Below are 16,514 nucleotides of genomic sequence, written 5' to 3' on the forward strand. Positions count from 1 at the left end.
CAACCATAATTGCTAAATTGCATTAGTTACCTTGACTAAGAAAACACAGTGGAATGCCTAACTGCTCGCTGAATGCATCCCTTTTACAGGTTGTCACACGACAGATTATTACTAGGAGCTCTCCCTCTTCCCACTTCTTTCATGTTCTACTTATAGAACTAGTTCTGAGGTTGTACAGACATTTCAAAACAACATACCAGAAAGGCAGATACACACACTATTGAAATGAGTGTGGCATAGACAGGCAATTACTTTTACTGCAAATAATAAATGTTTTAACATTTGCCGTCATGCTTGTGTTTGTAATGATGATCTGTTTTAACTATTTGAACAAGTATAAGGGTGGTGATCTGCTTTTGTCACAATACACAACCATTTGTCGAACATTACAGTGCATTTCCTCTTAATACCGGTCACACTTACGACCAGCTGAAGGTCTAGATGTGAATCTGTCAGACAAAAACTCCAGGCACAACAGGAAATGCTTCGGACTAAGTTGCAAGAAAGCTCAGATGTAAAAATGTTAGCTGTTTATTTAAGATCTTTAGCAAGTGAAAACAACAGAAATATAGTATTTTAAAAACATACAAAAGTAGATTGCTATAAGGACCTTTAACTATCTACAACATGATAACACCACTGTTGAGACATCATCGGCCATGAGAAGAACATTCAAACGCCATTGGGATCCTTTAAGTCAAATTTATAAGATTCACAGCAACATCCTGCTGTTCAGACATTAAATGTTTTCATTAGTACGAGTTAAAACACATGACAATCATGTACTTTTCGACATACTATCAGCTACCATGACAGAATGAACTGAACAGACAAAAAGGCAGTGTTTATGTCAGAGGTGAAGACTGCTTAGGACTGAAAGAAGGCAGAAATACCTCATCATTTCCCCAGTCAAGTAAAAAGTTCAGTATTGGAAAGATTTAGTCTTGAAAAAGACACATGGCTACTTAGAGTACTCATAATGGCTCTTTGACTTTTAGATTGTTCATTAACTGTAATCTGTGGGCTCATCTCCTTCTTCTTTGAGTAAACATGAACGCACCAGAGCCTCTGTGACGATGTAAGGGTCGCAGTTGGCGGACGGACGACGGTCCTCGAAGTAGCCCTTCTTATCCTTCCCTACAGCCCGGGGGATGCGGATGCTGGCACCACGGTTGGCCACGCCGGCGGAGAACTCATCTATGTTTGAGGTTTCGTGACGACCAGTGAGTCGTCTGGCGTTGTCCAGGCCGCCTTTGGGGTCGTAGGCGCGGATGTGATACATGTGTCTCTTTGCCAGCCTTTCAATTGACTCTTCAATGACCCTGTGAAGAACGAAGAGGGCTTAGGAACACGCTCAAAACCCAAATGCAAAACCATACACAATATAACCCAGATAACCCTGAAAATGCATCCTTACTTCAGTCCACCGTCCTCTCGCATTTCCTTTGTGCTGAAATTGGTGTGGCAGCCGGCACCATTCCAATTCCCTGCGATGGGCTTAGGGTCAAAGGACGCCACCACGCCAAAATCCTCGCAGACCCTGTGAAGGATGAAACGAGCAATCCACAGGTGGTCCCCCATGTTGATACCTTCACATGGCCCAACCTGGAACTCCCACTGAAATAAACAGTGTTATTAACAGATTATTAATAGGGTTCAAAATGTCTGATGCAGAAAAATGTTGTGAAAATGCAACAATTTAAAAAAATAAGACGACAACGAGTCAGTACCTGAGCTGGCATGACTTCAGCATTGGTCCCACAGATCTGAACCCCAGCATACAGACAGGCTTTGTAATGAGCTTCCACTACGTCTCGTCCATACGCCTTATCTGCTCCTACTCCGCAATAATAAGGCCCTAACCAGGTGGAAAAAAACTATATATTAACTCTTTGCAGGTCATTGACATTTCTTTTAATATTAAGACAAAACAAAAGGCTGCCACTCACCCTGTGGACCTGGGAAGCCGTTGGAGGGCCAGCCAAAGGGGTGTCCATCTGTGCCAAGGATCGTGTACTCCTGCTCCATACCAAACCACGGGTGGCGGTTATCCACCATGGTCATGATCTTTTTACAGGTGTGGCGCAGGTTGGTCTCTATTTGGAGAGAGACGAACATAAGCTGTCGCGAAATACAAGACATCTTCAACCGCTCAGTTTTCGTTCTTTTCCCGCTCACCTGCTGGCTTTTGATTGTACTTGAGCACTTCACAGAGCACCAGCTTGTTGGGGTCTTTCCTGAATGGGTCCCTGAACATAGCTACCGGGATCAGGAACATGTCGCTGTTGGAGCCCTCTGACTGGAAGGTGCTGGAGCCGTCAAAGTTCCACTCTGGAAGGTCTAACAGTGGAAAACAACCGAAACCATTGATCTATCACATAGCTTGACACCTGTATTTACTCACAGTATCACTGCATGCTGTTATAAACCTCAATATGGATCATACAGGTGCTTGAGCTCACCTTCAATTGTCTTTGGATCAGAATCTAAAGTTCTGGTCTTGCAGCGGAGCCCCTCTCCAGTCCCATCAATCCAGATGTACATAGCTTGGACCGAGTCTCCTTGAGGTAAACTCATGTACTGCTGCTTCACAGCTTTGTTCAGCTTTGAACTAGCTGATGTGGCCATTTTTCTTGACCCCAAAACCTACAGGAGAAAAGGGGGGACATGCTAATGTGTCAGCCAAACACTAAGAAAAGAATCACACACAGCTCAGACAATGGAAGTTACTGACTGACATGGAGACTTTCCTGGAGAAGAACTACATCATGACAGAATACATAGGATTCAGACATCTTTATATATTACTCTAAGTAAAATTCAAGTTGGATATAAACCCTAACACATAGTAACATATTATTTACAATAGAGGAAAGTTCAAATCTGAATACCTGAAACAAAAGGGAACAGCTCTCTTACCTGATGTTAAGTGTAGAAAAATATCACAGGCTTCGGACGTGAGTGTGTGAATGGGAGGTCGTGGTGAGGCTTTCTATCGTTGGTCATTCCTGCTCCACGCGTCTGCTCCACGCCGCATTTATACAACTGCAGAGCATCAGCAGTCGCCTCTGATTGGCCGAGAGATAAACGTGACCGGCTCGTGATGAGGAAATGCGAGACTGCCTTACTGAAAAAGTCCCCCCCCATGAGACACACACACAGAACATAATTTAGCCATCTCTTAATAACAATGTGCAAAATTCTGGAAAATAATAAAAACCTCTTAAATTGAATGAAAAGTGAGACCAGGTGAGAGAGTCACAAACTGACACCGTCTGTGGCTGAGAAAGAACAAACAACTAATGCGCCCCCTAGTGGCCCTAACTCGATTTTCTTTGATAGATATAAAGAAATCCTATGCTATACTATACTATACTATACTATACTATACTATATCAATCAATCAATCAATCAAATTTTCTCAGAGAGAGCCACATGTGAGGGATCCCTCTCCCAGGACGGACAGAAGTGCAATAGATGCCACCTGTAGGAAAACAACATCCAGATAAAATTTTTTGGTTTGACTATATTATACTATGTTTTACTATGCTATGCTACACTAAACTTTACTGCACTGCATAACGCGACACCACTCTACACTACACCTGACTACACCACGCCATGTTACACTATATTAAACTATACCAGGGGTCGGCATCCTTTACCATCAAAAGGGTCATTTTGCCATCTCTTCCACCAAATAAAATGTTCTGGAGCCCAAAAATATATTTGATAACACAGCTTACACGTAAGTATATAAAGTTATTGTCGGTGTTGTGCCAGTTCACATTTAAAATGAACTGGTCAGAGTTCAGTTCATGCAGATGAAAACGAACAAGTTCAAGTTTCTTTTTCTATTTTTTTATTGGGATGATTAAGGTGACAAACTTACGGTCACGTGTTTTGTTCTGAATTGATGGTGTTGGATCATGTCTGTGTGTTGCTCCGCTCATTTTAACGCTGAGTCCTGACTGTGAGTCTGGTGTTGTACTGAGCACAAAAAGTTGACGAGTCATTTTCATGATGTTTAAATGCAGCCTACTGCTCTGCTCTGATCAGCTGAGAGAAGCCCCAAACCCTGTGTGTGTGTCTGTTTGCTATCTGGGAGCACACACACGCACACAGACGCAAACACACATTTTCTCTCGCCACATGTGGAAACACCTCCACTAGTTATAGTAGTTATGACAGTTAATCACCCTGAACCTTATATGGAATACAAATTTAAAGAGTTTCCCTTATGTACTTTGTGACCTAGGTTGAGGTTTTGTTGCTTATAGTTGTTGTCATACATCACATTTGATTGGTTAACATGGATTCAGGGTATTCTTCATTCTTATCAGATGTCTGAGTAACAACCTTGTACTTGAAATGTCATCACAGCGAATATAGTCCTTCAATTGAAGATTCAAGGTGTGTACGCTTTATCCTTTTTCAAACGTTCTGTGATACTTTTCTTATCCACAACCGACCAATAATATTCTAGTGGATGTTTATTGTTCCAACTGTTTTCCTAACAACTCTGCACACTGTAGTCTGCCAGTTTAATAATCCCTTCTGACTTCCAAGCGAAGGCTCAAGAATGTGTCCCTTGATGTCCAAGACCTTATGTAGTTGTTTGTTATGTTGAAAAGAAAAGGTTGCAGATTCCATATTTTCTGAATATCATAAAACAAACAGTGAATCATTTTGCTGTGGCATCAAAACGTTTTAAGGTGGCTCTTCTCTTTGGTTCCAAACACATAAAGTTTTTAAGTCAACTTTTGGAGCAACACGTTCCGAGGTCACATAGAAAGGTTTATATTTCTGAATTCATCTGTACATTCAGCCAACGCGATACTATGACTCTTTTTCACAACCAAATAGGTCAAATAAATAATCAAATAATGTGTGATAAATATTTGCCGTTAATCTTTGTTATGTATGACTTACTCATCATTCTATTTGGCAGTTGATCCTCAGCAATAACAAATCATAAGTAGATGATGAACCTTGGCTCGCATCAGGGTTTTTGTACTTTTCCGCGGATTACTGGCTCCTCTGAAACAAGTCTGTTCACAGCTGGTTCAACAAAGGCAACGCTCATGACAGTTAACACATAGGTTCAGTTTTTATTGGCACAGATACATCTTTGGTTTTAAACATAACAATAGAGACAGAGATTATGACGAACATGTGACTTCTCAGATATGTTTTCAATTGTTTCCCTGCACAGAAACACACAAGATTTGTTTCCTGGTCACGGCACGTCTGAGGCCGGCTGCTCATAATGTGTTATGTAGTACTTAAATCACAGCGCTGAGGTGGGTCTGTCATTATACAGCTGAGGACTGACAAAAAAAGCTATCGAGGCAAACCAAGGCCATTCAAAATTCAATCGTGTGAAATGGAACCAATTATAGTGCAAACGCCACTGTATATATCTACCTTGAAATACCTACACATGAATGTATGTGGTTTAAATTCACCTCTTGGAAATTTCAATGTGATTTTAAGTTGTAAAAGATGGATTTCATGGTTTTTTTAATTGTTTTTAAAGTGTTATTTGTCCTGGTGACCTCATCTCAGAGCTCCTCTACCTCTTTTCCATCCTCAGATCTCTTAGATACTCAATTAATCTACTCCTGGCTGTCCATTGGTCAAGGCTAAGGAGTCAGGGTGATCGCGCGTTCCCTGTATCTGCTCAAAATCTATGGAAAATTTTTTCTCTTCTAATTAATTTTTTCCATTCTTTTAAGGCTAGACTATAGACCAACTTGTTTTTCAAGGCTTTTTAAAGAAACTTCCAAACTGTAAAAATACATTGAGCTAACATTTAGGTATATTTAAGAATTTGGGTTGACATTTTCCTGAATACTTAAAATCATCAGCATTTATTTGCTTCCATACATGCAGGGCCATCATTTAATATTCAAAAAGTTATGATATCCCTCAATTTTTAACAAAAAGTAGTTCCTGAATAACCAATACAACACAATTAGGAAATGCTTCAGACAGGTATGAGAAGAGACATGCTCAAACTTGAGCGAAAGTTCATTGCAGGTGAGAAAAGAAACACCTGATTTAGAATATCGCTCAACAAGCCCATACCTTCAAAGTAAAAACACTGTAAAGCTTTGCATTGAGACAAAGGAGTGGCCATTTTTTATGAGGCTGTATATGATGCTATGGACACTCTCTCTAATGGGGTTTGCCAAACCTCAAAAATCTCTTTGCAGAGTCTGTCTGCTGGCTGTCGAACTGGTGAATGAATCAGTGACAAACCAGAGTGTGTCCCCTTTGATTATAGAAAGGTCCCTGCAGTGAACCCAGTGTACCTCCTCATGATAATGACTATAATTAGTATATTAGGCTTTGATCACACAGAACACGAATTGTTACACATTATGAAACATGTATCATTACGTGCATCTCTTTCTTTTGATTCTGAATGGCATCTTTATTGTTTTGCTTTGCAGAGTGTAGCCAGACCCTGAAGGAACACCACAGCCAATTGCTAAATTGGATGAGCTCATCCACAGAGAGATAGATTTACACTGGGAAAAGAGGAATGGGCCCCCATAGGGTCCCTGGGGGCCAGGCATTGAACAGCTAAATTGTTTACAGCTATTACAGTTTACGATAAACAAAAAAAATCTGACAGACTTGAACAAAGGAACTATAGAAATGATTTTCAAAACTACACAAGCAAGTAAAATAGTGAAAGTTAACGTAATGTTGCAAGGTAGTGCAAAAACCTCCAGGACAATTGAATTGGCTGAGCTGCTTATGTTCCTTTCCTGTAAGTTCACACCTTCCGCAGCCAGGACACGTTGAGACATGCAGACCTTTCTTCTTGCTCCGAGGCCTCACTGCAGCTGCTGACCCTTTGCCAGGGCCCCCGCAGCACATTTCAGGCTTTCTCTGAAGGTGGCCAGGTTTGTATATTTCATCTAACACAAGCTGTAGGGTCATGTAAGACTATGAACCCTTTTTCTTTCACACAAACAAAACGGTGCACATTGAGCAACATGAGCTCCATGGTCAGACAGTGACATCTAGTGGCTTAAAGGCGTAAGAGCAGGAGCTGTGTCCTTTCACCCTGTCTGCTAGTCTTCTGTGCTGTATTTCCCAGAATACTGACTTGGATAGTCATCTGCTGTAGACATGTAAATACAACAAAATCTGTAGTTGACGTCTTCACTGGTCACACTTTCAATGGACTGGAATGAAGAATTGTCCCTCTTTTATTTTTTTAAATAAAACATTCTCTTTTAACCAGTTTTCAGTAACTTCTTGTTCTTATTCGATAACGATTTGGTGTTCTCCCTCTGTACATTCAAGGTTAAACTGAAGACCCACTTGTTTTCTCAGGCTATTGACTGTCCTTTTAGCTTTTTGTTATATAACATTTCATTTTATTGTATTTTACTTTCTGTTTTTATTGTACCACTGGTAAACTCTGGGTGTTTTAAATGTGCTTTATAAAAATAAACTTCAGTGGACTTGATAATACTGATGTCAAATTCACTCAGGCAATTAAGTACTGTATGTGAGTTTAAGCAGAGCTATGACAAGATCAAAACGATTAAAAATATACACTTAAAGGACAATGTTTTCTAGATTGAAATTGGACCATGAAGTTCCTAAAATTTGATGAGGATAGGTGTTCCGCTGGGTTGAGGTCTGGTAACTAAACGTGAAATAATTTCAATGAAATTTATCAAAATGTTATTTGTTATTCATTTATGTGAATAATAATGATACATATTATTTCACCCTCAGCCACAGATGTAGATGACATGGTTCAAAACTGAAGTCATATTGATATATATAGTGTATATATATTTGTTTTATCCATATACAGGCTATGGTTTAAACATTTCCTGGCAGAAAGCAAGGAAAATTATCTATTGGCAGAAACATAACATAATAAAATGAATATTCATATATAAGTACATTTTTCACTAATTGGTAAATAGTTTGTACTTATATAGCACTTTTCTAGTCTTGATGACCACTCAATGCACTTCACACTTCACACCATTTACCCAAGGAGCACTTGTTTTGTTTCATGAGGGGCAATTCAGAGTTCAGCATCTTGCCCAAGGACACTTCAGCATGCAGATGGGGAAGACTGGGGATCGATCTGTCTACCTTCTGGTTTGAGGACGACCGCTCTACCCCTCAGCCCCAGTGTTGCTGTTTTAGCTTTAAAACGGGTCCTCATCACGAGCAGGTCTTCTTCCCTGGTCGACCTGCCATGTTGCACCTCCATGTTGCTGCCGTAGCCCAGAATGAACAAATCTGAAACACCTACTCCAGAGACAACCATTAGACATGACTGCCATTGTAACCTCTCCAACACATTTTAAAGGAGAATGTGAGGTGGGGGATGTTCAGATGGAACAATATGCAAATTCATAGTGAGCCTCTCAGGGTATTGGCAGGTAATTAAAAAAACATGTACAGATGAAAAGACATGAATTGAAGTAATATATATATACCCAACAATATTAATATTGAAATTGATATGGATTATTATCATTAATTGCCAAAGTAACAAACAAAACATATAAACATGCCAAAGTAACAAACAAAACATATATTTAGAGGGATAGGGACATTTAAAGTGTAATTTTGTTCTTTTAGAAGCTCTCAAATCAAGTCATGCCATAGCATGGGCCTTATTATTATCATGCTGTATTCACTTTTAACCACAGGGTGGTACAAGTTCTCCACTTACAACATACAGTACAACCGACTCTGCTGGAAACCTCATGAGAGCTCAAGACAGAGTAAATATCATTCTACAGAGCAGTAAATGGTTTTGTATTTACATAGAGCTTTTCTAGTCTTGATGACCTCTCAAAGCTCTTTACAGTACAGTTTGACTTTCACCCATTCACACACACATTCATACAGTGCATCTATTAGCAGCACTTTTGTTGTTCTATGGGGGGCAATTCGGGTTCAGCGTCTTGCCCAAGGACACTTCGGCATGCAGATGGTGAAGACTAGGGATCGAACTGCCGACTTTCAGGTTGGAGCACGACCGCTCTACCCCTCAGCCACAGCCGCCCAGGTATAGTTACTTCCAAAGTTGATCTAAAAGTGTTTTTTTATTGAGGTGGTCAGTCCCAACAACGAGACGATGTTTTGTGCTGCAGGAAATTCAGAGTGGAAGAAGATGAATGAGTCAAATTCCAAATTCATCAACAAATATAGAAAAATTAATTCTCCACCTGTCTTATAACTACTGCACACATTGAGTTCAATATATTGGCCTGGTAATGCGCTGTCTGAATTTTGGCTCGGAATACTAAATATTTTTTGCAGGGGTGGTGGTGAAGGGCAGAGGGGTAGGAGGGTTAAAAACCATTAAGTGGGAGACATAAAAGAGAGTCAGGCGCAGTGATGGTCATTTCACCCCTCAAACAGAAATGGTAATTGGCTAATTTCTGTTCTAACGTGTGCCATAAAAGCCTCGGCAGCCCTTTTAATTACGCCTCCATGAAAAGACTTGCTTTGCACAATAAAAAAAGCCGTCAATTAGTATGCGGAACAATGTTTAACATATCAGAAAATTAATCTACACAGCACTTTGAATTAAAAGTTTCTTCCTGGAATAAGTGGGGCAGGCCAGCAGAGAATGCTATTGTATGTGGTCTAAATTACTCCTTTGTTACTGCTGTTGAAAAGCAATTAAAACAGGGATTCAAGTGTGGTCGTATTCTCCACAAACCTGTCAGCTTTATATACTGGAAATAAAAAAGAAGCTCTGTGTGTGCTATCTGTTCAAACTGAAGCCCGGGCTCATTTGTGCTGAGCCTCGGAGTGAATTGGATTCTGAAAGGATGAAGTATGGAGAAATTGGAAGCTCTATCACAGAGTCCGGGCTGATTCTTGCCGAAGGAAGTGCTGTTTACTCATGTTATTGTTAAGCAAGAGATGAGCTTATCTGATACCCCGCTCTTATTAATGATGAAGGACTGTGCGGCTTGAATTTAAAAGCTGCCTAAGGCCATGTTTTTATGCAGCTGGACTATATTTCTCCCCCTCCCATCCTCCACTTGCTTCATGGCTGTTTTATAACATCATGTTTTGATGCTAGAGATGTTTATTTATTGTAAAAAAATGCTGGTTTTATTCGTTGCTTGTTAACGTATTGTAACATGTAACTGTCTTTCGTTTCTCCCATACATCCCAATGATCAGATTCAAATTACAACTACAAAATCATAACGTATAACTAATGAGGTGTACATGAATAACAGCGGTACAATTCTCCACCAGGTCTCAGGTCTGATCCATGTCACCCAGCCGCTCCATCTAAATGCCAGCAGCTGACATCCTGGTGAGAACCACCCCAGAGGCAGTCGACGGCTGCTCATTTCCCTAAAACACACTCTTTTAATTAAACAAACGGGCATAATAAAGGAGGGAAAAGACAGGGAGACGCTCCTGCTATTCCCACGTGAGGGAGAAGTTCATTAATATTTAGAGACCCTGTGGGCTAAGAGACATTTTCTGCTGCTCTGCTCGGCCTTTGCCAGTAATAAGGCGCAGGCAGCATGCTGGTAGTGCACTCTGTTAATGACTGCACTCTCCGCTCTGCTTAGAGGTAGAATAACTGTGCATATAAGACCACATGCATCCTCCTGACTGCACTCAGGGCGCAACTGCAGTGTTTCTGTCATGTTTTGCAACGCCACTCACTTTGTCTATAAAATCGGACTCTTTTACATTGGCTCAGCATCAACATTGGAAGCAGGCAGATGCAGCTAGCTCTGTATATACAATAGAAAATAAGTCCTTAAAGCAAACTGCCAATATACAAAATCCCCAATAAAAAATCACTTATACAAAGCTATGGAGCTAACGATAAACAAGATATGACTTATATGTGCGCTTTACTGAATCAAAAAATTGTGCATGGATATTGGACATATAATTGGCCCCTCTGTGTAAATTGTGGCCCCTTAATGACCTGATTTAAAAACATCCCTCTGGTTTTTGCTCACCATCTCCTGGCTCTAGAGTCATATTGAACAAACAGATATGAGAGGGCCATCTATCTTTTCATCTTATCATCTGTCTCTCAGCAAGAAAACGTTTCATTTAACATCTGGAAGCATTCTCACTTTGTTCTCAATGACTAATCTTGAAGCAATCCACTATGGGCTCCAGTAAATGTCATTCCGATTTTGGAACAATTTGAAACTGAAGTTACAAGTAAACACACACACACACTAACCATGAGGGCTCAATATGTTTATATTAGAGGTGTGTGGATTGATACTCAAAAAACAAGACATTGTTCGTTTGCGATCCATAACATGTCTGCTCTAGGATCCATTCTAATATTAAAAGATTGATATTTACACTCTTCACTAATTCAGGGTACTACACTAGGAATGGCATTATAAATGTGCCTCATGCAGTTTAATTCATTTTAAATAACCCTGTATTTATTTCCCTGTTCAATCAAGGGATAAAGTATCACATCACTTTATTAGCAATGGATCAGTGTTTCAGCTTCCATCGTTTTTTATTGTCTCTCCTCAGGTCAGTGTTTCAAGTCACAGGAAGAAGCTGCTCTCAGCCAAAAGCTCTGATATACTCACTGCACGCTACCTGCTCCGTCTCTCCAGTCTGAGAGGACTCAATAACAAGACTCTGGTAAAAGTTCAAAACATTTCACCTCCATGAGGCTGAAGGTTGTCTGTTGAGGCTGAAAGCACAACAGACAACCTTGACAAGGAATGAAATTAGTGGTGAAGTTGCAGGTATACCCCTCCCCTCACCCTCCCCTTCCAAACATGACAGAGAACCTGTGGTAGCCTTCAGTTGACAGAAAAACTCAAAAGATTTTTACTTTGTCCAGTCAGGGCTACTGTAAAAAACACGGTGGCCTCCGTAGAGAGGACCTGCTCCTGATGTAAATATAAAGTGTAAAGAAAACAACAATTTGTACAATTTAGATGAAACATCAATAGGATTAATGTATATTCAATCCCATCCAATAGATCTCTTTCTTACACACTGCACCTTTAAACTCTGTCGGACTGGTTGTGAAAATTAAATTAATAGTTGTTTTTGTTATGTGTCAAATCTGGATCTCTAGAGAAAGAGAGAGAGAGAGAGAGAGAGAGAGAGAGAGAGAGAGAGAGAGAGAGAGAGAGAGAGAGAGAACCTTGTTGATACAACACAACATTTTACGGTTACCTGAAGTATTTAAGTATCTAATAGAGTAAGATTCAGGGGGAGGTTTCCCAAAATAGCCATTGTGCCATTTCACTTTCCTGAGAATAAATTGGATACCTGCTTTATTCCTCCTTTGGGGCTCGGTGCAACTTCTGAAAAACTAAAAGTGACTTTGATATCAGGGGAAAGTGCTGGCCGGGCGTTTCATACTGTAGGCTTGTTGTTGCCTCTGTAGTCGTCTTGTTGCTTGTGTCTTAATTGACAGAGAAAGTAAACCAGGATGTTATGGATTGTGGGTGTTATCTCCAGTCTAGCATCCCCTCGGCTCATCACACAACTCATTTCTCACTTTGGTCGCGGGGCTTGGAGCGCCTTCTCTTCCTTACAGCCCTCAGAAGTCAGGTGGCCCTCAGCCATTCCAGCTGTCTGTCGGGTGTCATTGTGAATCAACATCACGCAGGGGTGTAAAAGACAATCACACAGTTTTACATGCTACATTTGCCTTTAATTGAGGGGAAACCGTGCACGAAGCCGAGACCCAAATAGAAATCTCGAGCAACACTTCTGTGCATGTGTAATTAGCACAGTAAATCTCCTAATTAGCCTGTTGCGTTGTCAGTGGTTATAGCAGCATCCCGACGAGGGGGCGGGTGGAGGGACTGGGGTGCGGTGGTGGTGGTGGTGGTGATGGTGTGTGTGTGTGTGTGTGTGTGTGTGTGTGGTGGGGGGGATCCAGCAGATGGCTGCGTGCTGTCTTGCAGGCACACAGTCGTGAAGCAGAGATGCTGAGGCTGTTGTCAGACATTCCTCCGTCAGGCCACTGCCAGGAGCCCACCGCCGTGCCCCCCAACCGCCATGCCCCGGCCCTGCCCCCCCCACCCCGGCAGCAACAGAAGCAGAAGTTAAGAATAGAGGAAGTCTTGTCACATTACATGTAAAGGCATCCTGTGTTCTGAGGGGTGATACACACTAGAAATAAACATTGCCGCTCAGCCGTGCAGCCCCCGATGTTTGTGTGTTTTTCCCCCTAGTTATTAGACCCTTTTGGTCAGATACTGTCACAGATCTGCACCACTTACAGTTGAGTTTAGGCCTCAAGTTGACATAATCCAGTGTGGGTCCTACTGCTGGGTTTTCTGTATTGAAAAAAGTCTGAATATAGTGGATTGCAGCACCTACGCTGATATCATTAAAAATGTTCCGCTGTCAAATCTTCTCTGTTCAGTTTCTCGTTCTACTGTATTTGTCAGGAGAGTGGGGATGAAAATGTTTTAATGAGATGACAGAGATGCTTTGGAGTAGGATGAGTGTGACTTATTCCAAAATGTAAAACACCAAAGATTTGAATGTGCCCCACTTTTGGGCACACAGAGTTAGAGTTGGTCATAATGGACCAATCCTAAATGGAGTGAGAGGCTGTGAAAGTCCTCCTTAGTTGGTCACTGTAGCTAAAATGCATCGTATTTAGGACAAATCATTGCAGCCGCCTGCAGCTGTACCTCAGCCTGTCGGAAATAGGTTCTGACACAGAACAAAAGCAGTTTCGGGGACTTCTTCCTCCTCCAGATGTTGAACTTGATTCGATAAGAAAAGGTGATTTTGAGGGGGCTGCGCAAAAGGGTGGAGGGAAAGGGGAAAGACAAGGACAGCTGCTGCAAGGAAGAGAGTAGACTTTACAGAACAATGCCAAAAGGTGAGACATATTGTTTTTCTTCCACGGCAAAAGCATCATAGAGCAAAGTGGGCACTTTGTTTGTCAGATGTTGTGAGTTTGATGGATTGCATTGTTTACTTCTTCTTTTTCCTTCCTAAAATCATACCTCATTTGATAATCACGTAAGATCAATGCTCCTTCTTTGTAGTTTTGAGCTGATGAAACAGATAAGACATATCTCAGAAAAATATATATTTATATTTAACTGCCTTTAAGAACAATGAGAATGTTCTTTAATAAATTCTGAAATTGCACAACTGAAAGCCACAACCATCACTTCACTACTGTATGCCAACTATTATTAATATTAATAGGCCTCTTCCATGCCTGTCCTCCTCACCTGTGGCGTCCCTCAAGGATCAATTTCAGGTGCTATTCTCTTTTCAATTTTCCGCCTCTAGTACACATATTCATAGTCTGTTTTCCTGAAAAGAATGACAGCATCTATTGCCGGTACCCCAGAACAACATTGGTTTAAATAAAAGAGATCTTAAATCATTACACGAGGAGCAGAGGAGGAATTCAGGTGACATTACAAAGCTGTTTATTTCTTCTGTATTATAGTGACCACGATACTGATATGTGATTTTGTCTTTTAATTTCAAAGGCTCTTTTACATTTCTTACTGACGATACAGATGTGTACCACTTCTGTGACTGCTTCTCTGAAATCTCAACATGTCAACAATCACATCCAATATGAAGGAGTCACATTCTTGTTATTATATGTGACTCCAGCCAACCATTCAACAATCAAACATTTTTTCAGCTGAGGAAAACAAAAAAAATTACATTACTTTTGCAGTAGGTTACTCACTCCAGTTGATAGAAGTTGATTACTTGCCGTCAGGTCATTCAAATGTTGCTTCTAGGCCTTTAACAAATACATCTGGCCGCATCAATTCCACTGTATTCATGCATCTTGTAATCCTCAGGGGTCTCTAGCAAAGTAATAAGGGGAGTGAATGGAATCACCTATTATTCCATTCACTCCCCTTATTACTTTGCCTAACAGGCTTTTTTCGTTTGGCTCTTCTCCCAGTCTCTCAGTCCGAGCATCTCAGATTAGCCAACTCTGTAGCACCACTTCTCAAAATTCAGTATTACTGGAAATTCCTCATAGAATTTTAGCAAATGTTTACACAGTTTCTACACAGTGATAGTAGCTTCACATCTCCAATTAAACCTCTGATTGATTATCTCTGTTGAAATTGATGACAAGCATCACAAGTATTAGTGTATCACGATTTAGTGTAAAAATAATATTTTAGCACAGCTGATGCTTCGGTAAATCTGATGTGAATATTATTTTTTGCCAAAGGCACAAATATTACAAGGTGTCAAATGTCAAGAAATGAATACAATTTGAGAGGCAGAATGTCCTATATATCGCTGATATGGTATAATTAAATGACATAAAGTGATTGAAAAAGATATAGTTTCAATTAAAAGGCTTTAATTGAAAAAGGTCATTTCAAAAACTAAATGTTCTATTAGAAATTCAATTACCTCCCCGAAAAAATGAATATAATATAATTCTTCCTAATGGACTCTGGAATGTAATAAGTCGACCAATTAACTATTTTTTATTTGATTTAGGTAGATTTTATGATCTTTGTTCACAATATCAATTACATGGAGTGCTTTGTGTAGGCAATGTTCATAATGACTGCAAATGGCAGAGGAGGAAAAAACCCTTGACTAATTAATGCATCCCTCACCAGCTTTCAATTATGACACAAATCATGCACTAACACTCATCTAGGTCAGGATCCTGAGCCTTTGTTCAACGAAGACTTTTAGGACAGAAAACTTGTCTATTTCAAACTTTCACTGATATTTATGAGGGAATCCACCAGTATAATACATATTTTATTAAAGGTCATATACTGCATGTGAGCTTGTGTTATGTTTGAGTTCTCAGATCATTGAGGCCGACGTGAGACTTTAAACAACGTCAGGTGAATCTTTGTTTCGTCTGGTTGCTTTTCCACTTTTGACAGATATCAATCAATCCAGCAGATGAGGTCAGCTGTTTTAATTTGCTCACGCAGCGTCTCGGGAAATGAATATTCAGCATTTTGATGATGGAACTCTGCTGTTTATGCACAGTGAGGATATCCATTTGCTGGCACCATTGCTTTTTTTCCCACAGTGCATTTATTAGAACATGCAAGCCAAAACATGAACAAGGAGCAGGACATTTGGGTGAGTTGTTCCTTTTCATCATTGGTCTGATTGCAAATAAAGGAGGAAGATTTCAAAAAAATACACGATTTCTTCTGCAGACAAAAGACATGAATATAGAAAAATAAAGTGGGTTCTAGTGCAGTAATGTAACTTGAACTTGTCCTCTCACTTTTAAGTTTCTCCATTCTATACTACTTTATAATTTTGCTACAGTCCATTTTGGAGGACATTTTATAATTTTACAAGATAGTCTCATCAGATAAAGAAATGAATATTATCCATTATCACAGATTATGATAATTGTTTAATAAATATTAACAATAATGATAATAATAATGAAATTAACTGTAATTTGACCAGATATTATTCTATTAAAGGACAATTTTTTTTAGTATGCCTGTTTTAGTTTTAAGTTTGGTATATTTT

The 16,514-nt window shown here is 40.1% G+C and overlaps 1 protein-coding gene across 1 annotated transcript; it reads right to left on the reverse strand.

Moving 5' to 3' along the window:
• Nucleotides 1-508: 508 nt before the first annotated feature.
• Nucleotides 509-3,022, reverse strand: glulb (glutamate-ammonia ligase (glutamine synthase) b). The gene is made up of 7 exons (XM_062396276.1): nucleotides 2,920-3,022; nucleotides 2,463-2,646; nucleotides 2,179-2,340; nucleotides 1,950-2,096; nucleotides 1,731-1,858; nucleotides 1,418-1,617; nucleotides 509-1,322 (listed from the first exon to the last, which is right to left on the reverse strand). Exons 2-7 carry the CDS (start codon nucleotides 2,626-2,628, stop codon nucleotides 1,007-1,009), a joined length of 1,119 nt encoding a protein of 372 aa, XP_062252260.1. The 5' UTR covers nucleotides 2,629-2,646; nucleotides 2,920-3,022; the 3' UTR covers nucleotides 509-1,006.
• Between the last annotated feature and the right edge of the window lie 13,492 nt (nucleotides 3,023-16,514).

Source organism: Platichthys flesus, chromosome 9 (genome assembly GCF_949316205.1).
Source record: "Platichthys flesus chromosome 9, fPlaFle2.1, whole genome shotgun sequence".
In the NCBI taxonomy this organism is placed as follows: Eukaryota; Metazoa; Chordata; class Actinopteri; order Pleuronectiformes; family Pleuronectidae; genus Platichthys; species Platichthys flesus.

Bases quoted from the DNA above. Each gene is read 5' to 3' on its own strand.
- glulb (XM_062396276.1), bottom strand. From the start codon at position 2,628: ATGGCCACATCAGCTAGTTCAAAGCTGAACAAAGCTGTGAAGCAGCAG. The intron at 1,859-1,949 runs GTGAGTGGCAGC...CCACCTGGTTAG, and splicing joins CGGCTTCCCAGGTCCACAGG to GGCCTTATTATTGCGGAGTA. The intron at 1,618-1,730 runs GTACTGACTCGT...TGTTTATTTCAG, and splicing joins CTGAAGTCATGCCAGCTCAG to TGGGAGTTCCAGGTTGGGCC.